Source organism: Tubulanus polymorphus, chromosome 3, assembly GCF_964204645.1.
Source record: "Tubulanus polymorphus chromosome 3, tnTubPoly1.2, whole genome shotgun sequence".
NCBI lineage: Eukaryota > Metazoa > Nemertea > Palaeonemertea > Tubulaniformes > Tubulanidae > Tubulanus > Tubulanus polymorphus.
In genome coordinates this window covers 16,627,311-16,643,445 of record NC_134027.1, presented here as the reverse complement: position 1 = coordinate 16,643,445, position 16,135 = coordinate 16,627,311, and the positions used below count along the sequence as shown (strand labels likewise).

Here is a 16,135-nt window from a genome sequence, read left to right as displayed (position 1 = left end):
CCTAAATTTCGATCTATTTTCAGAAAATATTCAGTTCGGAATGTTTGAGCTTGAAATTTTTCAGAGACCTCAAAAATTGTTGGGGACCCCTGTATGATAAAAGTTATAGTCAATAATTATAGTTTCATTCAAGATGCCGTTTGAAACTACTGGAATGATTGGATAGAGCATTGAACAAAATCTAAACCTATAGGAAAATATTGCCACATTGATCAGGAAGAAAATGAGCTGGTAGGCCTAAAATGAGAATTTTGGAACTTTTTAATTGGCTTCCTGGATTGTAATGCTTAATACAAAAAATTGGCAATATAAAATTTTGTGTCATGCTTCTCAGAGCCCTTATAGTTTTCTGGACATATTTAAACCAAAACTCACAGCACGCAAGGGAAAGCTTTTAAAATGAATACATGTGTAATTGTACGTTCTTCTAGATACTAGAAAGGTTGAAGGGCGTAGGCCGCGAGCGGGGGACTTGGTATCCGCCTCCGTCCGGAGAGGATGTGCCCTATTGATTTTGGGGTCCTAGGACCAAAGGTCAAGGTAACTACAGGTCATTCATGTGAAAGCTAGTGAACATGATTCAAGAAGAACCGTCGATAGCAGTACCATATAATTACGTAGTATAGTTACCCCTAGGGAGAGGATGTGCCCTATTGATTTTGGGGTCCTAGGACCAAAGGTCAAGGTCACTACAGGTCATTCATGTAAAACCTTGTGATCGTGATTCAAGAAGAACCGTCGATAGCAGGACCATGATATTACGTAGTATGATAACCCCTAGGGAGAGGATGTGCCCTATTGATTTTGGGGTCCTAGGACCAAAGGTCAAGGTCACTACAGGTCATTCATGTGAAAGCTTGTGAACATGATTCTAGAAGAACCGTCAATAGCAGTACCATAAGATTACGTAGTATAGTTACCCCTAGGGAGAGGATGTGCCCTATTGATTTTGGGGTCCAAGGACCAAAGTTCAAGGTCACTACAGGTCATTCATGTGAAACCTCGTGAACGTCATTCAAGAAGAACCGTTGATAGCAGGACCATGATATTACGTATGATTACCCCTCCAAGGATCAAAGGTCAAGGTCACTTCAGGTCATTCACGTGAAACCTTGTGTCGTGAATGTGATTCAGAAAGAACTGTTGATAGCAATACAATGATATTATATTGCATGATTACCCCTAGGGAGAGGATGTGCCCTATTGGTTTTGGGGGAAAAGGTCAAGGTCACTAGATATCATTCATATGAAACCTTGTTAACACGATTCAAGAAGAACCATTGATAACGGAACAATGCTATTTCATAGTATGATTACCCCTGGGAGGAGGATGTGCATTAGTGATTTTGGAGTTCTAGGGTCAAAGGTCAAGGTTGGTAGACATACCCTGTTAACTCAATTCTTAAATAACCATTCATTGCTGGAAAATGATATTTCATAGTATGGTTATCCCTGGATACACTCATCATTTTTCTATACCAAAGATCAGTGTCTTCAGGGGTCATTCATTCCCTACTGGCTGGCTATCGCAGGGGACATAGATACATAGTATCGAATTGCCTTGTTTTTTTTTGCTTTTGCCACTTACATCTCTGCCTTTGTATTCAAGAGAATTTGAGAATCTGTCAAGGAAACCTGTAGTTATAGATATTCTGGGGAAATAAACGTGGATCGTTTATTGTTCATTTCCTCATTGCTCTGGAAGTCCTCCTTTTCTCAATGAAGTCTCTATAGGCAAATTGACTTCTTGTGCACTTATTTTTCCATTTTATTTTACAGAAAGTGGGGAATTGAAATAAAGAACAGTAACAGGGCACGATACAAATTGCTCAATGCTGCAGAAAACTGTAAACATATACTCTCGAAAATGCATGAGGCGCACTCATTTATCGAATCCCTTCATGAAGGAATCGATTTTCAATGCCAGATCAGCAGGTATAGTTCTGTAGAGTGCTTTAATTACTCAATCAATATGAATATGGCGTGCAATCCTGCTTGTGAGCTCACTTGGGACTTAAGTCGCAATAGGCAATTGCATTTACTTTTCGTCCATTCATCCATCCATTTGACAGAATCCATTTTTGTAGACACTTTATTGGAATGGCTTGTTATTTGGGTGATATATGAATCTACCCTATAAACTTCTTCAGCCCAATAGAATGGCCCAGTCAAAATCAAGAGGGCCTTTTTGTTAGCTGAAATTAGCACTTTTTACATGTTTTTATAGTTTTAAAGGTAAATTTCGATGACACTTTTATCAATTATCTTGATCACATATGTTTGTATACATAGCGCATCAGCATAAGAAGAGAAATAGGATCTATTGGCACAAGATGGCCATCCCTTTAGTTCCTATTAGTGAAATACTATTTTAATAACTTTTAATTTACTCTTAATGCTTAGTTTAGCCTATGCATTTTGTATTAATTGAAACAGAATATGATTTACTCTATCCCTGCAACCATTTCACTTACCAGCTGATGTCTCCTTAACATTAAGTAACTTACCTATTATAAACTTTAATTGTGGAATAATACTAGTGCAGACATTTGAAAAGTACCCACTTTCTCTCAATTTTAAAGTAATATTTTATACTCTAGTTTAAAGTATATAATATAAAGTATGCTCCTTGATCTAAACCACAAGGAACAGTGATCAGGGTGGCCACTCATAATGAATTAAGGAAAATCAGGGAATTTTCACCTAAAAAGTCAGGGAATTTCATGAAAAGGTCAAAATAATGGAAAAGTCAGGGAAAACTGTTTTAATGCACGTCAAATAAGCATGCCTTTTTCATAGCTGTCAAAAAATTTGAAATAAAATATACCGTAGTTGAAACAACATTGGTCATGGAAATTTGGTAAATGTTCAGGGAAAATTCAGGGAAAAACAAAATCCCATATAAGTGGCCACCCTGGTCATGCCTTAATAGGTTAAGGGTGCGCCTGTTCCTTAGAGCCGCATTATATGACCATATTTTTGTCATTTCTCAGATCGATGCAAATCTGTTGAGAAAATGGGGGGTGGTGAGGATGATGACTGGTTTACCAGCATGTTAAGGATTGGTATGACCATAAAAGTGTTTCCTGATCTATTTTCAAATTTGATCATTTTCGTTAGCGGCATGTGTATACTAACGAAGTTTTTTTTTGTGTGGTATTCAATGATCGTATAAACTAATGCAACGGGTATAAGCGGGTGTGAAAATATTTAAAGGGGGGCCAAACGGACGCAGACAAAATTTCAACCAATCAGTAAGCAGGAATTCTAATAATAGACTCTTACTGCATCAAAACAATTCTACAGCACAGTATCACTGTGCAGTCACAATGGCTTTGCACCTGATGGGTCAGGAGTTCGAGTTCCGCGTAGCTCCGTACATATTGCACTTGACGGGTCAGGAGTTCGAGTCCCGCGTAGCTCCGTACATATTTTGTTTACCTCTGATAGTTCCTGTCTCCATGTCTCTTACCTATAAGCAAATAATGGGTACAGGTCATCAAAGCTCATAGGGTCTCCACGGGCATGGACACATAGATTTTAAATGGCCCGACTTAATTCCATTGCGAATAAATTGAACAGTTTTGGGCCAAGTTCTGGGCCAAAGGAAATAACCTGTGGTTTCCACGGGTATTATAACTCTAGTCTACATTATTGATTTTTATGCCCCAGGCTCAACTTTAGTTGAAAGGGGCATATAGATTTACCCCTGTCTGTATACGCCGCCGCCGCCGCTGCCGCAAGTGACGTTAACAGTCTAGAGGCAGTAATTGTTGACCGATTGTTTTCAAATTTGGTACATAAGTAGGATATCACTTGGGCTAGAACCCTATTTAAAATTGGGTTGATTCGATTTAAATTATGGCCACCAGGGGCCGACATGAAAAACGACGTTTACAGCCTAGAGGCCGCAATTGTTGACCGATTGTTTTAGAACTTGGTGCACAAGTAGGATATCACTTGGGGTAGAACTCTATTTAGAATTGGGTCGATTCGATTTAAATTATGGCCACCAGGAGGCCGACATGAAAAATGACGTTAACAGCCTAGAGGCCGCAATTGTTGACCGATTGTTTTCAAACTATGTACACAAGTAGGATCACACTTGGGCCAGAACCCTATCTAAAATTGGGTCAATTTGATCCAAATTATGGCTACCGGGGGGCCGACCTGAAAAACAACGTTAACAGGCTAGAGACCACATTGTTGACCGATTCAAATAATGGCCATCAGGGAAAAACAGCCTAGAGGCTGCAACTGTTGATCAATATTTTACACTTTGTACACATGTTCTTTAATGTCATTCTTATAGAGATTATTGTGGCCATGATATTTCTTACGCATTTACCACAAACCCTGTAACTTCACGTGGCAGTGAATTTCAGGCCGGGGGCATTCGAGGCTTGCCTCATTCTAGTTCACTGAGTGTTGCTCGCGTAGTACTGAAAAACCCCTTTTGCGCCGCCTACATTGTTTTCTTATGCAAATGAATAGGTGATGAGCATCTCGACTTGCCTTGGAACTAGCACCGTGGTGACGGTAAAACATAGATGATGTTGTTTGATTTTCTGAGTGAAATTTCAATGTGAAAACTGCTGAAAAACGATCTGAGACGATGTGAAAAATCACGATTTTCTGGGGCCCTGCCCCAGTCATTACTTTGCGTCTTCGCGCTCGTAGCCGGCAGCTGGCGCTGCCAATTACTTCACACCCACTACGGCGTTTGTTATTTCTAAGTTATTATATTTAAAATTTTCCGCCTTTTTAAAGGGGTCATGAAGAGGTTTTTGAGATATGGCTAAAAGTATTTTTATCATCAATTATAACTTATTTATTGATTTAGTGGTCAAGAAATTAATTTCTAATTCTTCAATTATTGTTAAAACGAGACTTTTGATTGACCGCGCTGATTCTTTCCCAACCTGGAAGTGTGACGTCATTCTGAGAACCCAAACCAAAACAACGTGGTGTAGTGTATAGAAACAAACAGCGATTAAAGTACAAAATAGTGACTCAAATACATCAGATTCCAATCGAACGTCTGAAGTTTAGGAAGCCAACGGTTGTTATTAATAGACAGTCAAAATCATTCCATTAAATTTGGACCTTGTGCCTCAGAACAAAGCAATTTGTGATTATAGTACAGCATATTTCTACGTCTTGTAGCAGCGAGCATTCATCATCATTTAGGTCATTCCCTCTTTGTAAATACCACGCGGAGGGGATGACTGATATAGACCTCGCAGATATATCTGTGGGTAGAGATATTTTTATCCAGTACTGGACCATAAAAGCGTCCTGAAACCGTAAACTTGTTCGTGAATCCCAGCACAGCCTGTGCCATCCCGGCCGTGTAATAGTAATGTGTGCTGCATACACACAGTCAGTATGTTGTACATACTACAGCGATGTTGGTCACTGGAGAAAGCCAGTACTATATGCAGTGGAAAGCAAGTATCTCTTTAGTCTTACTAGGTATTGAATTGCAGTTCGCAGAAATAGCGTCACTTTGCAGAATAAAAGGCTCTCAGAATGTCGTCATCAACATCACCGGGCAAATGTGAGCGTCCTGTTGCTAGGGCCGTTTTTAACGAAATTTTTCACGAGACTACTATCGATGCATACGGTGCATGTTTTATACAAAAAAGAATTAGATTTAAAATTTTTTTCAAAACCTCTTCATGACCCCTTTAATGATGGCCTGTTATCATCCCTGAGATACTCGTTTCTGCTGTTACTGTAATCCAAAAGTCGACTGTAAGCATTTCCTGATACCGTGCAAGCATAACTTTCATAAAACTAATATGAAAACCTCATGAAACTTGACGAAATCGCTTCAGTCACATATAATTATGAGTCAAAATGGAACTTCCAAATGTCAAATTTTGCTGTTTGAAAAACAACAGTTTTACTTATTTAGTGAAAAGAAATACTATTTTTAGATACTGCTAAATTCATGGAAGTGAACCTGTATTCTATAAAATCTTTGCTAACTTTGATAATATTCTAATAATAATATTCACTTTGGATATAAGTGCCAATATTTCTCTGTGTGTCTGTAATTGCCTATCGTAATGTGTTATGAATTAATCTCACTCAAAGATAAAATTAGTGAGTTCATACAGCGAACAAGAATATCGCTAGGAATCATCATCTGTTGAATTAATCCCTAACCCAAAATTCCTACATATTTATGCGACAACCTCGAGACAGATTGTTAGAAATTGACTTTTCATGCAAGATTTCTTAAGTTGACTGTCCCATGAAAGATGTATATGTGCCGCGGCAGGCTCGACAAATCTCTTGCGGTGTCGCTACAGTTCAACCCTTTCAATACCACATAGTGTCTCCGCTGCTGTACCGGAGGGGGGGTGGAATTTAGGGGTTTATAGGAGTATATTCATAGAATAGTTACCAAGGTATCTGACACAGAAAAATTATATAGCATGTTGTTGATAACTTTTGGGCCAACGAATAGACATAAATAATTTGGATATAAGTGAATTTGAGGTCAAGGTCACATGCTCCAAGATGGCCATCAAGAAAAAAATTCACGAAAAAGTTTCAGATAAACTGCTCTTTCTCCCAGGATGCACTTATCTATTAAATTTCAACTGAAATTGTATGCCATATATCCTTACTTTACCAGTAAGTAGTAAAGATTTCAAGGCAATAGAACAACTACATTTCTCCACTCATTTACCCACTTTTCCACCAATATGTTGGAAGGCCGGATATAAGGGGTTTCATTGGTCTAACACTGTAAAATACTTAGCATTGGACATATTAGCTACCACCTGTTCGATTGTTTTCATTGGATAGTGTGGCCTCTTTATTGCATGATTCAAATCACCAGGGTCGATATAAACCCTTAGCTCGTCCGTGTCTTTCTTAGTCGTCACTACCAATATTGATACCCAATCGGTTGGTTCTGTTAGCTCCGCTATGATACCTTGTGCAACCATCGAATCTAACTTGGCCTTGAGTTTATCCCTGATTGCATGTGGAACATTTCGCACTGGATGCACAACAGGAGGTACGCTTGGGCCCAGTGTTATACGATATTGGACAGGTATCTTGCTTAGTTTCCCATCGAATAACTGCAGGTAGTCTTTTAATACACCAGGTAACTCAGGCATACTTTGTACTTCCAGTACTTCTGGACATAGTACTAATACATCCAAACGCAAACAGTCAGTTAGACCAAGTAGTGTTTGAACGTCTTTATCCACAACATGGAAGTCTAACGTTAATTTTTGGTTCCGGCGCGTGCAGCTTAATCTAGCTGTTCTAACAGATTTTGTAGGATGTCCTCCTAAACCCATCAATGTCACTGTTGATGATTTATCTAGTGTACTTGGGAGACACCGTATTTTCGACAGACTCTGGCTTGTCTCTATATTCAGCGCTAAACAAAAATGTCGTACTCATGCTCGAACACTATCCAGTTTTCAGCGATGTTCCCTTTGAACGATGGCGAGTTCGGTTTACGTAGTCCAGCTACTGCCATTGTAACTGCACTAGTTATTTGTTGTATCAAATTGTATTGGCTGGAGGGAATTTTCAATAGTTCAATTATATGCATTTAAATTTTGTGGTAATTTACATCAAACTAATTTACTTGTGAACTTAATTCAGTATACTAAGGGTGCAATGTCTGATAACATCAAGGTGAGATATGATCATGGTAAATTTAACCAAGCCAATTCGGGAATTGATCCAATAATATCAAGTAGTGACGTGTCAAAAGATCTATGCTTTAATTTTGTGGTAGTTGATGGAATGATAGTAAATTTAAAATCTGATTTTCCCTGGCCTTTTTTCTGTTCACTGTTTTGAAAAATCATTCATTAGGAAACAATGTATGTTTTTTCATGATTTTTGTCCCCAACCATTCACTCCTCCCCGTGGTAAAATCCCTCTAGGTAGAAAATCTTCCTCAGGTGAATTTGAACAGAATCTTTATTTTCCATTATGAAAAACATTGATAGATTTCACAATTCAATTGCACTACGGTACCTTTACTGACTCGTTAGACGATCATAATTTGTCGACACCGAATAAGGAATTACATCATAACATAAGCATGCACAATCTAGGGGTATGATTTGATAAAAATCCACTAATCCATTTAAACTAGCTAAATTTTTACCGCTAACTGATTTAATTTTATCATTTAAACTCAGTCTGTAGACTGTTCTATTCTCTAATTCGGTTCACTCAAAAATGAATTAGAGGAAGAGGCGAGGAATCGTCTCGTCTGAAGGCCACTTCCTGTTTTTGTGACATTTAGACAGTCAAGCCCCTCGAAACAGACAACCTACTTGGCTTAATTATTATTATTCCGTTGGACACTGTGGCTGATTGTCTAGAAACAATGATAGGCCTATTAAGAGAAGAGAAGAAAATGCACAACATGGAAAATGATGGAATTCTATTATTTGACTTGTTGTGCATTTTCCATTTAGCTTTTTCTGCTATTTTCTGGCACTGGATTTTTCTTTCAAATTCATGTAGGTTATTTTCCATGTTGTATATTTTCATATAATGCCTTTTCCATCGATTTCCAATAATGGATTTTTCTACCAAATTCCGACTGATCTTTTCCATCATTTTCAATGCCGCACAATTTCCTACCATGTCTTATCTATCATATTCCAGAAGTGGTTAATTCTATATGATTCTTGTTGGTCAACCACCATGTTGTGCAATTTCAGCTTCCCCTACTACGCTACATGGTCAGCCACGCAATTTATTATTAAGACAGAGATTTAAATAAACTGAAATAAGGAACACTTTAGAGTCTTTAGGGAACGAATTATCAATTTCTTTTCGCAATTCCTCAGGAATATTTCGGGATCTGGGGAAGATATGACCACTTTTGGCTGGGGGAAAATGTCTGTTGAACAGTGAAAAGAAAACAGCCTCATGGAAACCCTAATAGTTTTTCAGGGTGTGGTCCCATAGGTTGATTTTAACTCTTTGCCTGCCAGGCCTAATTTTCAGGATTTGCTGCGCTTTGCCAGGATTTCCGTGTTTTTCAGAGATTCATAAAACAAAAACTAAAAGAGATATATCATCATCAAGTTTGTTTTATTTTGTTCATCTGGTCTTGCTTTGTCATGTAAAATAAGCGGCATTTCTTCTAGAAGTGATAAAATCTGCAGCAATTACCATTGCAGAGGGGGTATTTTGCATAAAATGTGCCCATTCATGCGTGTTCAGCCCCCATTTCAATAGATGTCGTCACTAACACACTGCATAGAACAACTAATGATAGTTTTAGTAGTAAAAGCCATTAAACTAACTGGTGTTTTGCGATGAATTCGCCATCTATTGTTAAAATCAAGAAACAAGTCACCCATACCAGTACGGTATTGGCAGGCAAGTGATGGGAAATATCGAACATACCAGTACGTTTTTGGCAGGCAATGAGTTAAAGGAAATAGTGATGTTGATTTGTCAGGCATTGCCACCATAATGATTATCATAATAGCTATGGCCTCTGGCTTGCGGCTCATTGGGGATTTGGCCTAATGCTTTCTTGATATTTGATCAATTTCAGAGCCAGATTTGATGGTTTGTGTTCATCCCTAGTTCAACGTTGCATGGAACCACTAGTTGATATTCTAAATCAATCTGAAATGCGTAGGGATGATATCTCAAAGGTAAGCTTAGACATTGTAAGGTGTAGGTCGTATAGGTGTGTGATCCTGATTCATATCTGTTTTACAATGGAGCATATATACTATTCGCTCACTTGTTTCCTGTCAAAACTTATCTGGGAGGTGTTTACTTTTTAAAGGTTCAGACCAAGAGCTTGTCTGGGACATTTTGTGTTATCCTTCAAACTTTTTCGAACAATGCTGATATATTATGTAACAAAACTATGGTCCATTTAACCTCCCATATTAAACATGAAATTAAGAATTTTTCCTGAAGTCTTACAAACATCTAATTCTAGCATTTAACTACTATCCAAAAGAATCAAAAATGCTTCAATCATATCATAACTAATAACAAGAGAACGAAAGTAAGAAATTCTTTTGTAAAGGGCCATTCCAATAACTCCCTCACTGTGCATCTCCACACGGTTCCTGAACTTCGCTGAAACACTGAAACGTTGAATCGCTGAAATAAAAACGCTGAAATTTCAGGGAATTTCCGAAAAACGCCGAAATTTCAGGGAATTCCCGAAAAACGCTGAAATCGTGCTAGGTACCGACAATACATGTTTTGAAATATTTTCCGGGCCGGTGTCCGCTGCCGAGTCCTGAACCGTGTTTTAGTCTCCACCTTCGATTACAGAGACATGCCTTGAGGTCGTTGTCATGTTTGACTTGATCGATTGCGGATTGCGTGGATTGTTAGATGTGTTTTTTGTTTGATGCGCATATACCGGTATGATCTAACGATGAAATTATCACTTCATTTGAACTATCTAATTTAGTATCTCGAACTTAGTAAGTGTGGCAATTTCTATAGTCCTAGCCCGGCTTTGTCTTGTCATTGTCTTATTTTGACCGACTCGTACAAAATACATTCTTTCTTTGAAAGGTTTTTGGAGAGAGGCAGTCGACAAATGTTTGGCATCATTTTTGTTGAAATGAGAGTTAATTGGTTCCACACGTGTGCGCTTTATGCGTGTGCGTGTGTTTGCCGATGTTTTTGCGGTATATTGGCATTCTTCGCGTAACAGCTTAACACGTTAAAATCCGCGCGCTACGTAAATCAGCTGGTATGTAATCCATATATCTAATATACGTACATACACACCGCAGTGCCCGGCAAAGTGTATGCATACTCTGTTTTCACGTATAACCACGCGTTGCACTACTGCTCTCTCCTAGCGCGTATTATAAATACTGTCATACTCTGTCTGTTCCTAATTTAGAAGTTTTTAATTGAAATAAGCTTTATTATAGGAACGCTTTATTGTCGTGGATAATCATTTGAACTATTTCTGTGGCAACTATAAATACCTGTGCCCCACTTTTAACTTCGTTAGATACTTCGTCGATGGATACTTACATTAATATTTTAAGGTAACCTTAAAATATTATATAACTTAGTCAAGGTCTGGTAAAATTGCTGTTTCTTGATGTAAAACCATAACAATAATGTACGAATAGGTACTATACGTTACGGTATCTGTCTCATCATCTAGGCCTCTCTGCATTCAAGGCTGGAATGATTCGATAGAGCATTGAACAAAATCTAGACCTAAAGGAAAATATTGCCACATTCATCAGGAAGAAAATTAGCTGGTAGGCCTAAAATGAGAATTTTGGAACTGTTTAATTGGCTTCATGGATTTTTATGCTAAATACAAAGAATTGCTAAATCACAGCCAATATCAAATTTTGTGTCATGCTTCCCAGAGCCCTTATAGTTTTCTGGACATATCTAAACCAAAACTAGTAGCCACGACGCTAGTCGAAAGCAAAATTAAATCATGTATAATTGTACGTTCTTCTAGATAGTAGAAAGTTAAACCAATTTGCCTATGGCAAATTATTTTTTTATACGTTTTTGAGAGAAATTTTGAAGACGCTTTGATCAATTACCTTGATCTTTTGCATATATTTGAATCGCTTTTGGCCGATGTGCCCACTGACGTCTCTAATTCGATTTCAAATCGTATAGCAGAGCAGTCGCCGGTTGTACTTGCACGGTCGGCTTCCCTACTCGAGGAGAGGAACGCTAGTTCTCCGGTCAATCACCAGTTGCTGGTCGATCACCAGTAGAGATGTAAGTTGAGATCAGGTAGTTGAAATACCGACACAAGCAGGCCGGCACCGGTCTGGTCGATATCTGTCTGGTCTAGGCCAGACATCACCCGGTTCTGAATTTCCGGTTCGTCCGATTCTGACGTTCGTCGCTCCGGGATAGAGCTCACTCTCCCATCAGGTCCAGACGCCGTGAACGTAATAAACGCGCAAGGTCTCCTTCTCGCAGATCAAGGATAGATCGTCAGTTTCGTCGAAGTTTCGCAGTCAGTCGCCTCATCTTTCGTTGACGTCAGTTAGCGAAGAAGGCGATTCTTCTAGCAGGTCTCAATCCGGTTCGAGGGACGTCACCGAAGTCGTCATGATCGTCGGGATACAGGAGAATTCCTGACTCAGAAGGATTTTTGTGTATTCGATGAAAAAATTTTGTCGCAACAAGTTGTTACTGCAACTTCTACAACAGGTAAGCCTATTCCTGATTGTCCGATTAGAAGTTCGCCAGCCCACTCAGTTATTTGGAATTCTGACCCTGAATTCCTGGATGCTGGGTAAGGGTCTGATTTCAATGAGGATCCGGTCCCAGAAGCGGCAATTCCTTCTGGTGTCGTCCCTGCCGCAAGCAATGTTGGGTTGCCCCATTCAATGAGGACATCCCTGGCTCGCAATGTATCTCCATCCCGTTCAGTTTTATCCGAACCTGCATGGGACATACCATTCGGAGCAATGATTATTGAGTTTTTTGTCAAACACGGGGCAACTCGTGCTAAGCCCACAGCAGCTCCTCTGGTGGGTGAGTAAATGGAAGCTTATCGCCCTCTGGACTCTGATCTTAATGTTTTACGTGAATGGTCAGCAGTTTCAAGAGATTGGGCTCAATTAGATAGGCAATTATGGGGTGAATGTCGCCGTTTTCGTTTCCCATTCCCCCTCCAGAATGGGGTATGAAATCTGGAAAATATATTAGTTCAACCGATCCGCCTAGAGGCGCATTTGCTCGGCGTATTATGCAACTCCAGGTGCTTTGGATCAGCCCGGTTCAGCTTTGGATACTGGTTCAGCACAGTCGGGTATTTGTTTGCCGAAGTCCGGTTTGGTGGCCATGATGTCAATCCTGGACAATCTTACCAGGGTTGGTTTGTTTCAGGATATGGCTCTCAAGGTGTCGACAGACGAGCTTTGCGAAACTCTCGAGTCAATTGCCCTAAAACTAGACGTTAGGCTTCCGTCATCCCATCTCTTCTCCGGTTGGTGCGCTCCTGTTTCCCCCGAGCTGAGGAAGATTTGGGAGGTCCAGACCAAGTCCACTGTCCGAACTCCGTGGAAAAAGCGCTCTGGTTCAGCGCCGGCGGCGCAAGGCTCGGCATGGACTCCAACAGGACCAACTCAAACTTCAGCGCTTTCTCGGGCGGCTAGAGATGCCGGTAGGAGGACCAGCTCCAACAATTATTTTCAGGTTGAAATTCACCCAAAATCTCAGCGATTTCTCGGGATAAAGTGGGAAGGCCCCCTGTTCCAGTTCAGAGTTTAGGTCTCTTCCATTTGGCCTCGGTACGGCCCGTGGGTTTTCACCAAGTTGGTCAAGGCCGTTCAGAGGGTACTTCAGTTCAGGGGTGTTTGACTGTTCGTTTACCTCAACGACTGGTTATTAGTCGCAAACTCAGCTCAACAATGTCGGGAGGCAATGACCTTAGTCTTGGACTTAGTCCATCAGCTAGGGTTCCGCGTAAACAGGGAAAAATCTCGGTTGACGCCGGCCCAACAGTTCACTTATCTCGGCACGGCCTTCGATCTCCGAATCGGCAAAGTCTTTCCGCCCATGGCTCCAGTAGCAAAACTTAAAAAAGCTGTAGCGGGAGTGTCCACAACCCCGAGAACAGCTCGTTACTGGTCACGGCTCCATCCATCAGCTCCATGGGTTTGGTGGTGCCCTTAGGCTGCCTCAGAATCAGGCGCTTGCAACAATAAGAGCTTCTGGTCTCGGTCAAAGGGCAACTGGGAGACCTTGATTCCTGTACCGCCAACCGATCTAAGTCCAGATCTTCATTGGTGGGCGACAACTATGAATCTTCGTCGCCGAGTGTCATGGCCCCATTAGAGGCTCCACTTCATGTATTCACGGATGCCAGTCACCAAGGGTGGGGGGCTCATCTGGAGAACCGAGTCAAAGCCAGGAGGTGGTCTCGCTACGAGGCCACCAACCACAATAAATTTCCTGGAACAGCTGGCCGTGTGGAAGGCTCTGAAGTTCTTTCACAGGAGAGTGGAGGGCCACCACGTTTGGTTAGCCGAGGACAATTCAACAGTGGGGGCTTACCTTCAGAATTAAGGGGGCACTCACTCGACAACCCTCACGGATCTGTCGGCAAAATTCATCTTTGGTGCCAGACAAAGGGCGTTTCCCTGTGTGACTGTTGCACATTTAGCAGGGATAAGGAACGTGACGGCCAATGTTCTTTCTTGGTCAGGCTATTCCGACAGAATGTGTACTCCAAAAAGTAGCAAATCAGGTTCAAGACATGTTCGGCAATCCGCTGCTGGATCTTTTTGCCACCTGGTTTAATCGGAGGTGTCCACTATTTGTTTCCCCGTTTCCAGACGCGAAAGCTTGGGGGTTAAGGCCTTCTCTCTGAACTGGTCGGGGATGCATGCGTATGCGTTCCTAGCTGCCCACACCAGTCCTCCTGCACTTGCTGGATCAAGTAGAGCGATCAGTCAATTGCAACATAGTTCTGGTAGCTTCATGTTGGCTGGCTCAGAAATAGGCTCTCAACCTACTGTGCGACAACCCCAGGATTCTTCCGAATTTCTAATTGCTTCTGTCTCAGAGGAATTTTCAGCATCATCCGAACAGCCATTGGCTAAATCTGCTCGCCTGGCCATTGTCCAGCGATTCTTGTCAGCTTCAGCTTTTCAGAACAGGCTGTTTATCTCGTTTATCTCTCTTTTATCGCAGGATCTAAGCGGACATCGACGAGTACCATTTACGACACCAAATGGGGTTATTTTGCAGATTGGTGTGCTACCGGGGAAATTGATCCATGCTCACCCTCTGTTGCTCAATTGGCAGATTTTTTACTGCATCTATTAACCCTTTCGCTACGTGTGACGTTTTGGAAACGTCATATGGAGTGACACGTGCTGTGCGTATGACGTTGTAGAAACGTCATGCACCTATTGATTTATAACTCGAACGCGTACACAGCAAACAGTATGTAAACGCATGTAAGACAAGATAGTTAGCTTTCTAAACAACAGATGGCGAAAATGCGTCAGTAGTTGGTGCTGTCAGCCTGTTGAGCACATGGTAATTTGCACGGGATTGAGATGGCTGCTCGAAAGAAAGTTTTCAGTGCTAATCAAGTTTTAGGCAAGATTTACGCCGACGACGACAGTGAAGATGACGATTTAGATGACGGGGGTGATTTCGGACTGGGCGGAGACGACTCTTGGGACGAAGATGACTATGCCCTTGACCTCGATGCCGATTTCGACTTTGATGAATTCGAGGAGTTGGATCAGCCTCAACCAGGTATATGCCTTTAGGCAATCACAAAACTCTATTACATAAAGCTATAATGACGATGATAAGATGACCCGGTTGTTTTATCTATTTATTTTTATTTCAGAAGTGTGCAGCACTGATGATAACGTATTGGATTTAGAAGAGGAAGGAGACCAGGATATTATACAAAGACAAGAGTGCACTTTCGGTGAGTCATACATATAATTGCTCAAAAGTGGTACAGCAACTTTAGAGATGAATGAATATATAGATATATAAATGAATACATAAATACACGAATAACAGTTTTATTGTCTTTCAGGCGATGCCCAACAATCGACATCGGCCCCTCCAGTCTTCAATCTTTTTTCGCCCGACCAACGCAGAGTTCCCGCTGTGCCAGATTCTCCAGAAACTCCAACACCACGTCCAGTTCAAAAAAGTACTTTTCTTACTCCATGTGGTGCAATTGTTCTGCAAAAAAATAATCATTTTGAAAACAAATAAAAATATTGTGTGTTGAACAGTTTATTTTTCTTTTCAGAAAAACGTAAAGTCACAACACCACCAGCACCAAGGCCAGAACCTCTGGTGAAGATACGCTGCACAGATACAACACCTTTGGCCACCGTTTCAGCACTGAGGCAACATCCTCCACCAGTTGCACCACAACCTGTTCCAAGACAGCCCACACATGCTCCACCTGTGGTACAACCAGTTGCCCAACAGCGAGCGCCAATACAACAAGCTCCCCCTGTGGTACAACAAGTTGCCCAACAGCGAGCGCCAAGACAACAAGCTCCCCCTGTGGTACAACCAGTTGCCCAACAGCGAGCGCCAAGACAACAAGCTCCCCCTGTGGTACAACCAGTTGCCCAACAGCGAGCGCCAAGACAACAAGCTC

General features: G+C 41.0%; 1 protein-coding gene across 5 annotated transcripts in view; it reads left to right on the top strand.

The window, feature by feature from the left end:
- The window catches only part of LOC141901467 (heat shock 70 kDa protein 14-like), a 155,791-nt gene that overhangs the window by 116,438 nt on the left and 23,218 nt on the right, over positions 1 to 16,135 (top strand). For all 5 annotated transcript variants that reach the window (XM_074788714.1, XM_074788715.1, XM_074788713.1 and 2 more), the window contains 2 exons: positions 1,780 to 1,935; positions 9,566 to 9,668. In XM_074788714.1, coding sequence (XP_074644815.1) covers positions 1,780 to 1,935; positions 9,566 to 9,668 — 259 coding nt within the window. The remainder of the gene's footprint in view (positions 1 to 1,779; positions 1,936 to 9,565; positions 9,669 to 16,135) is intronic.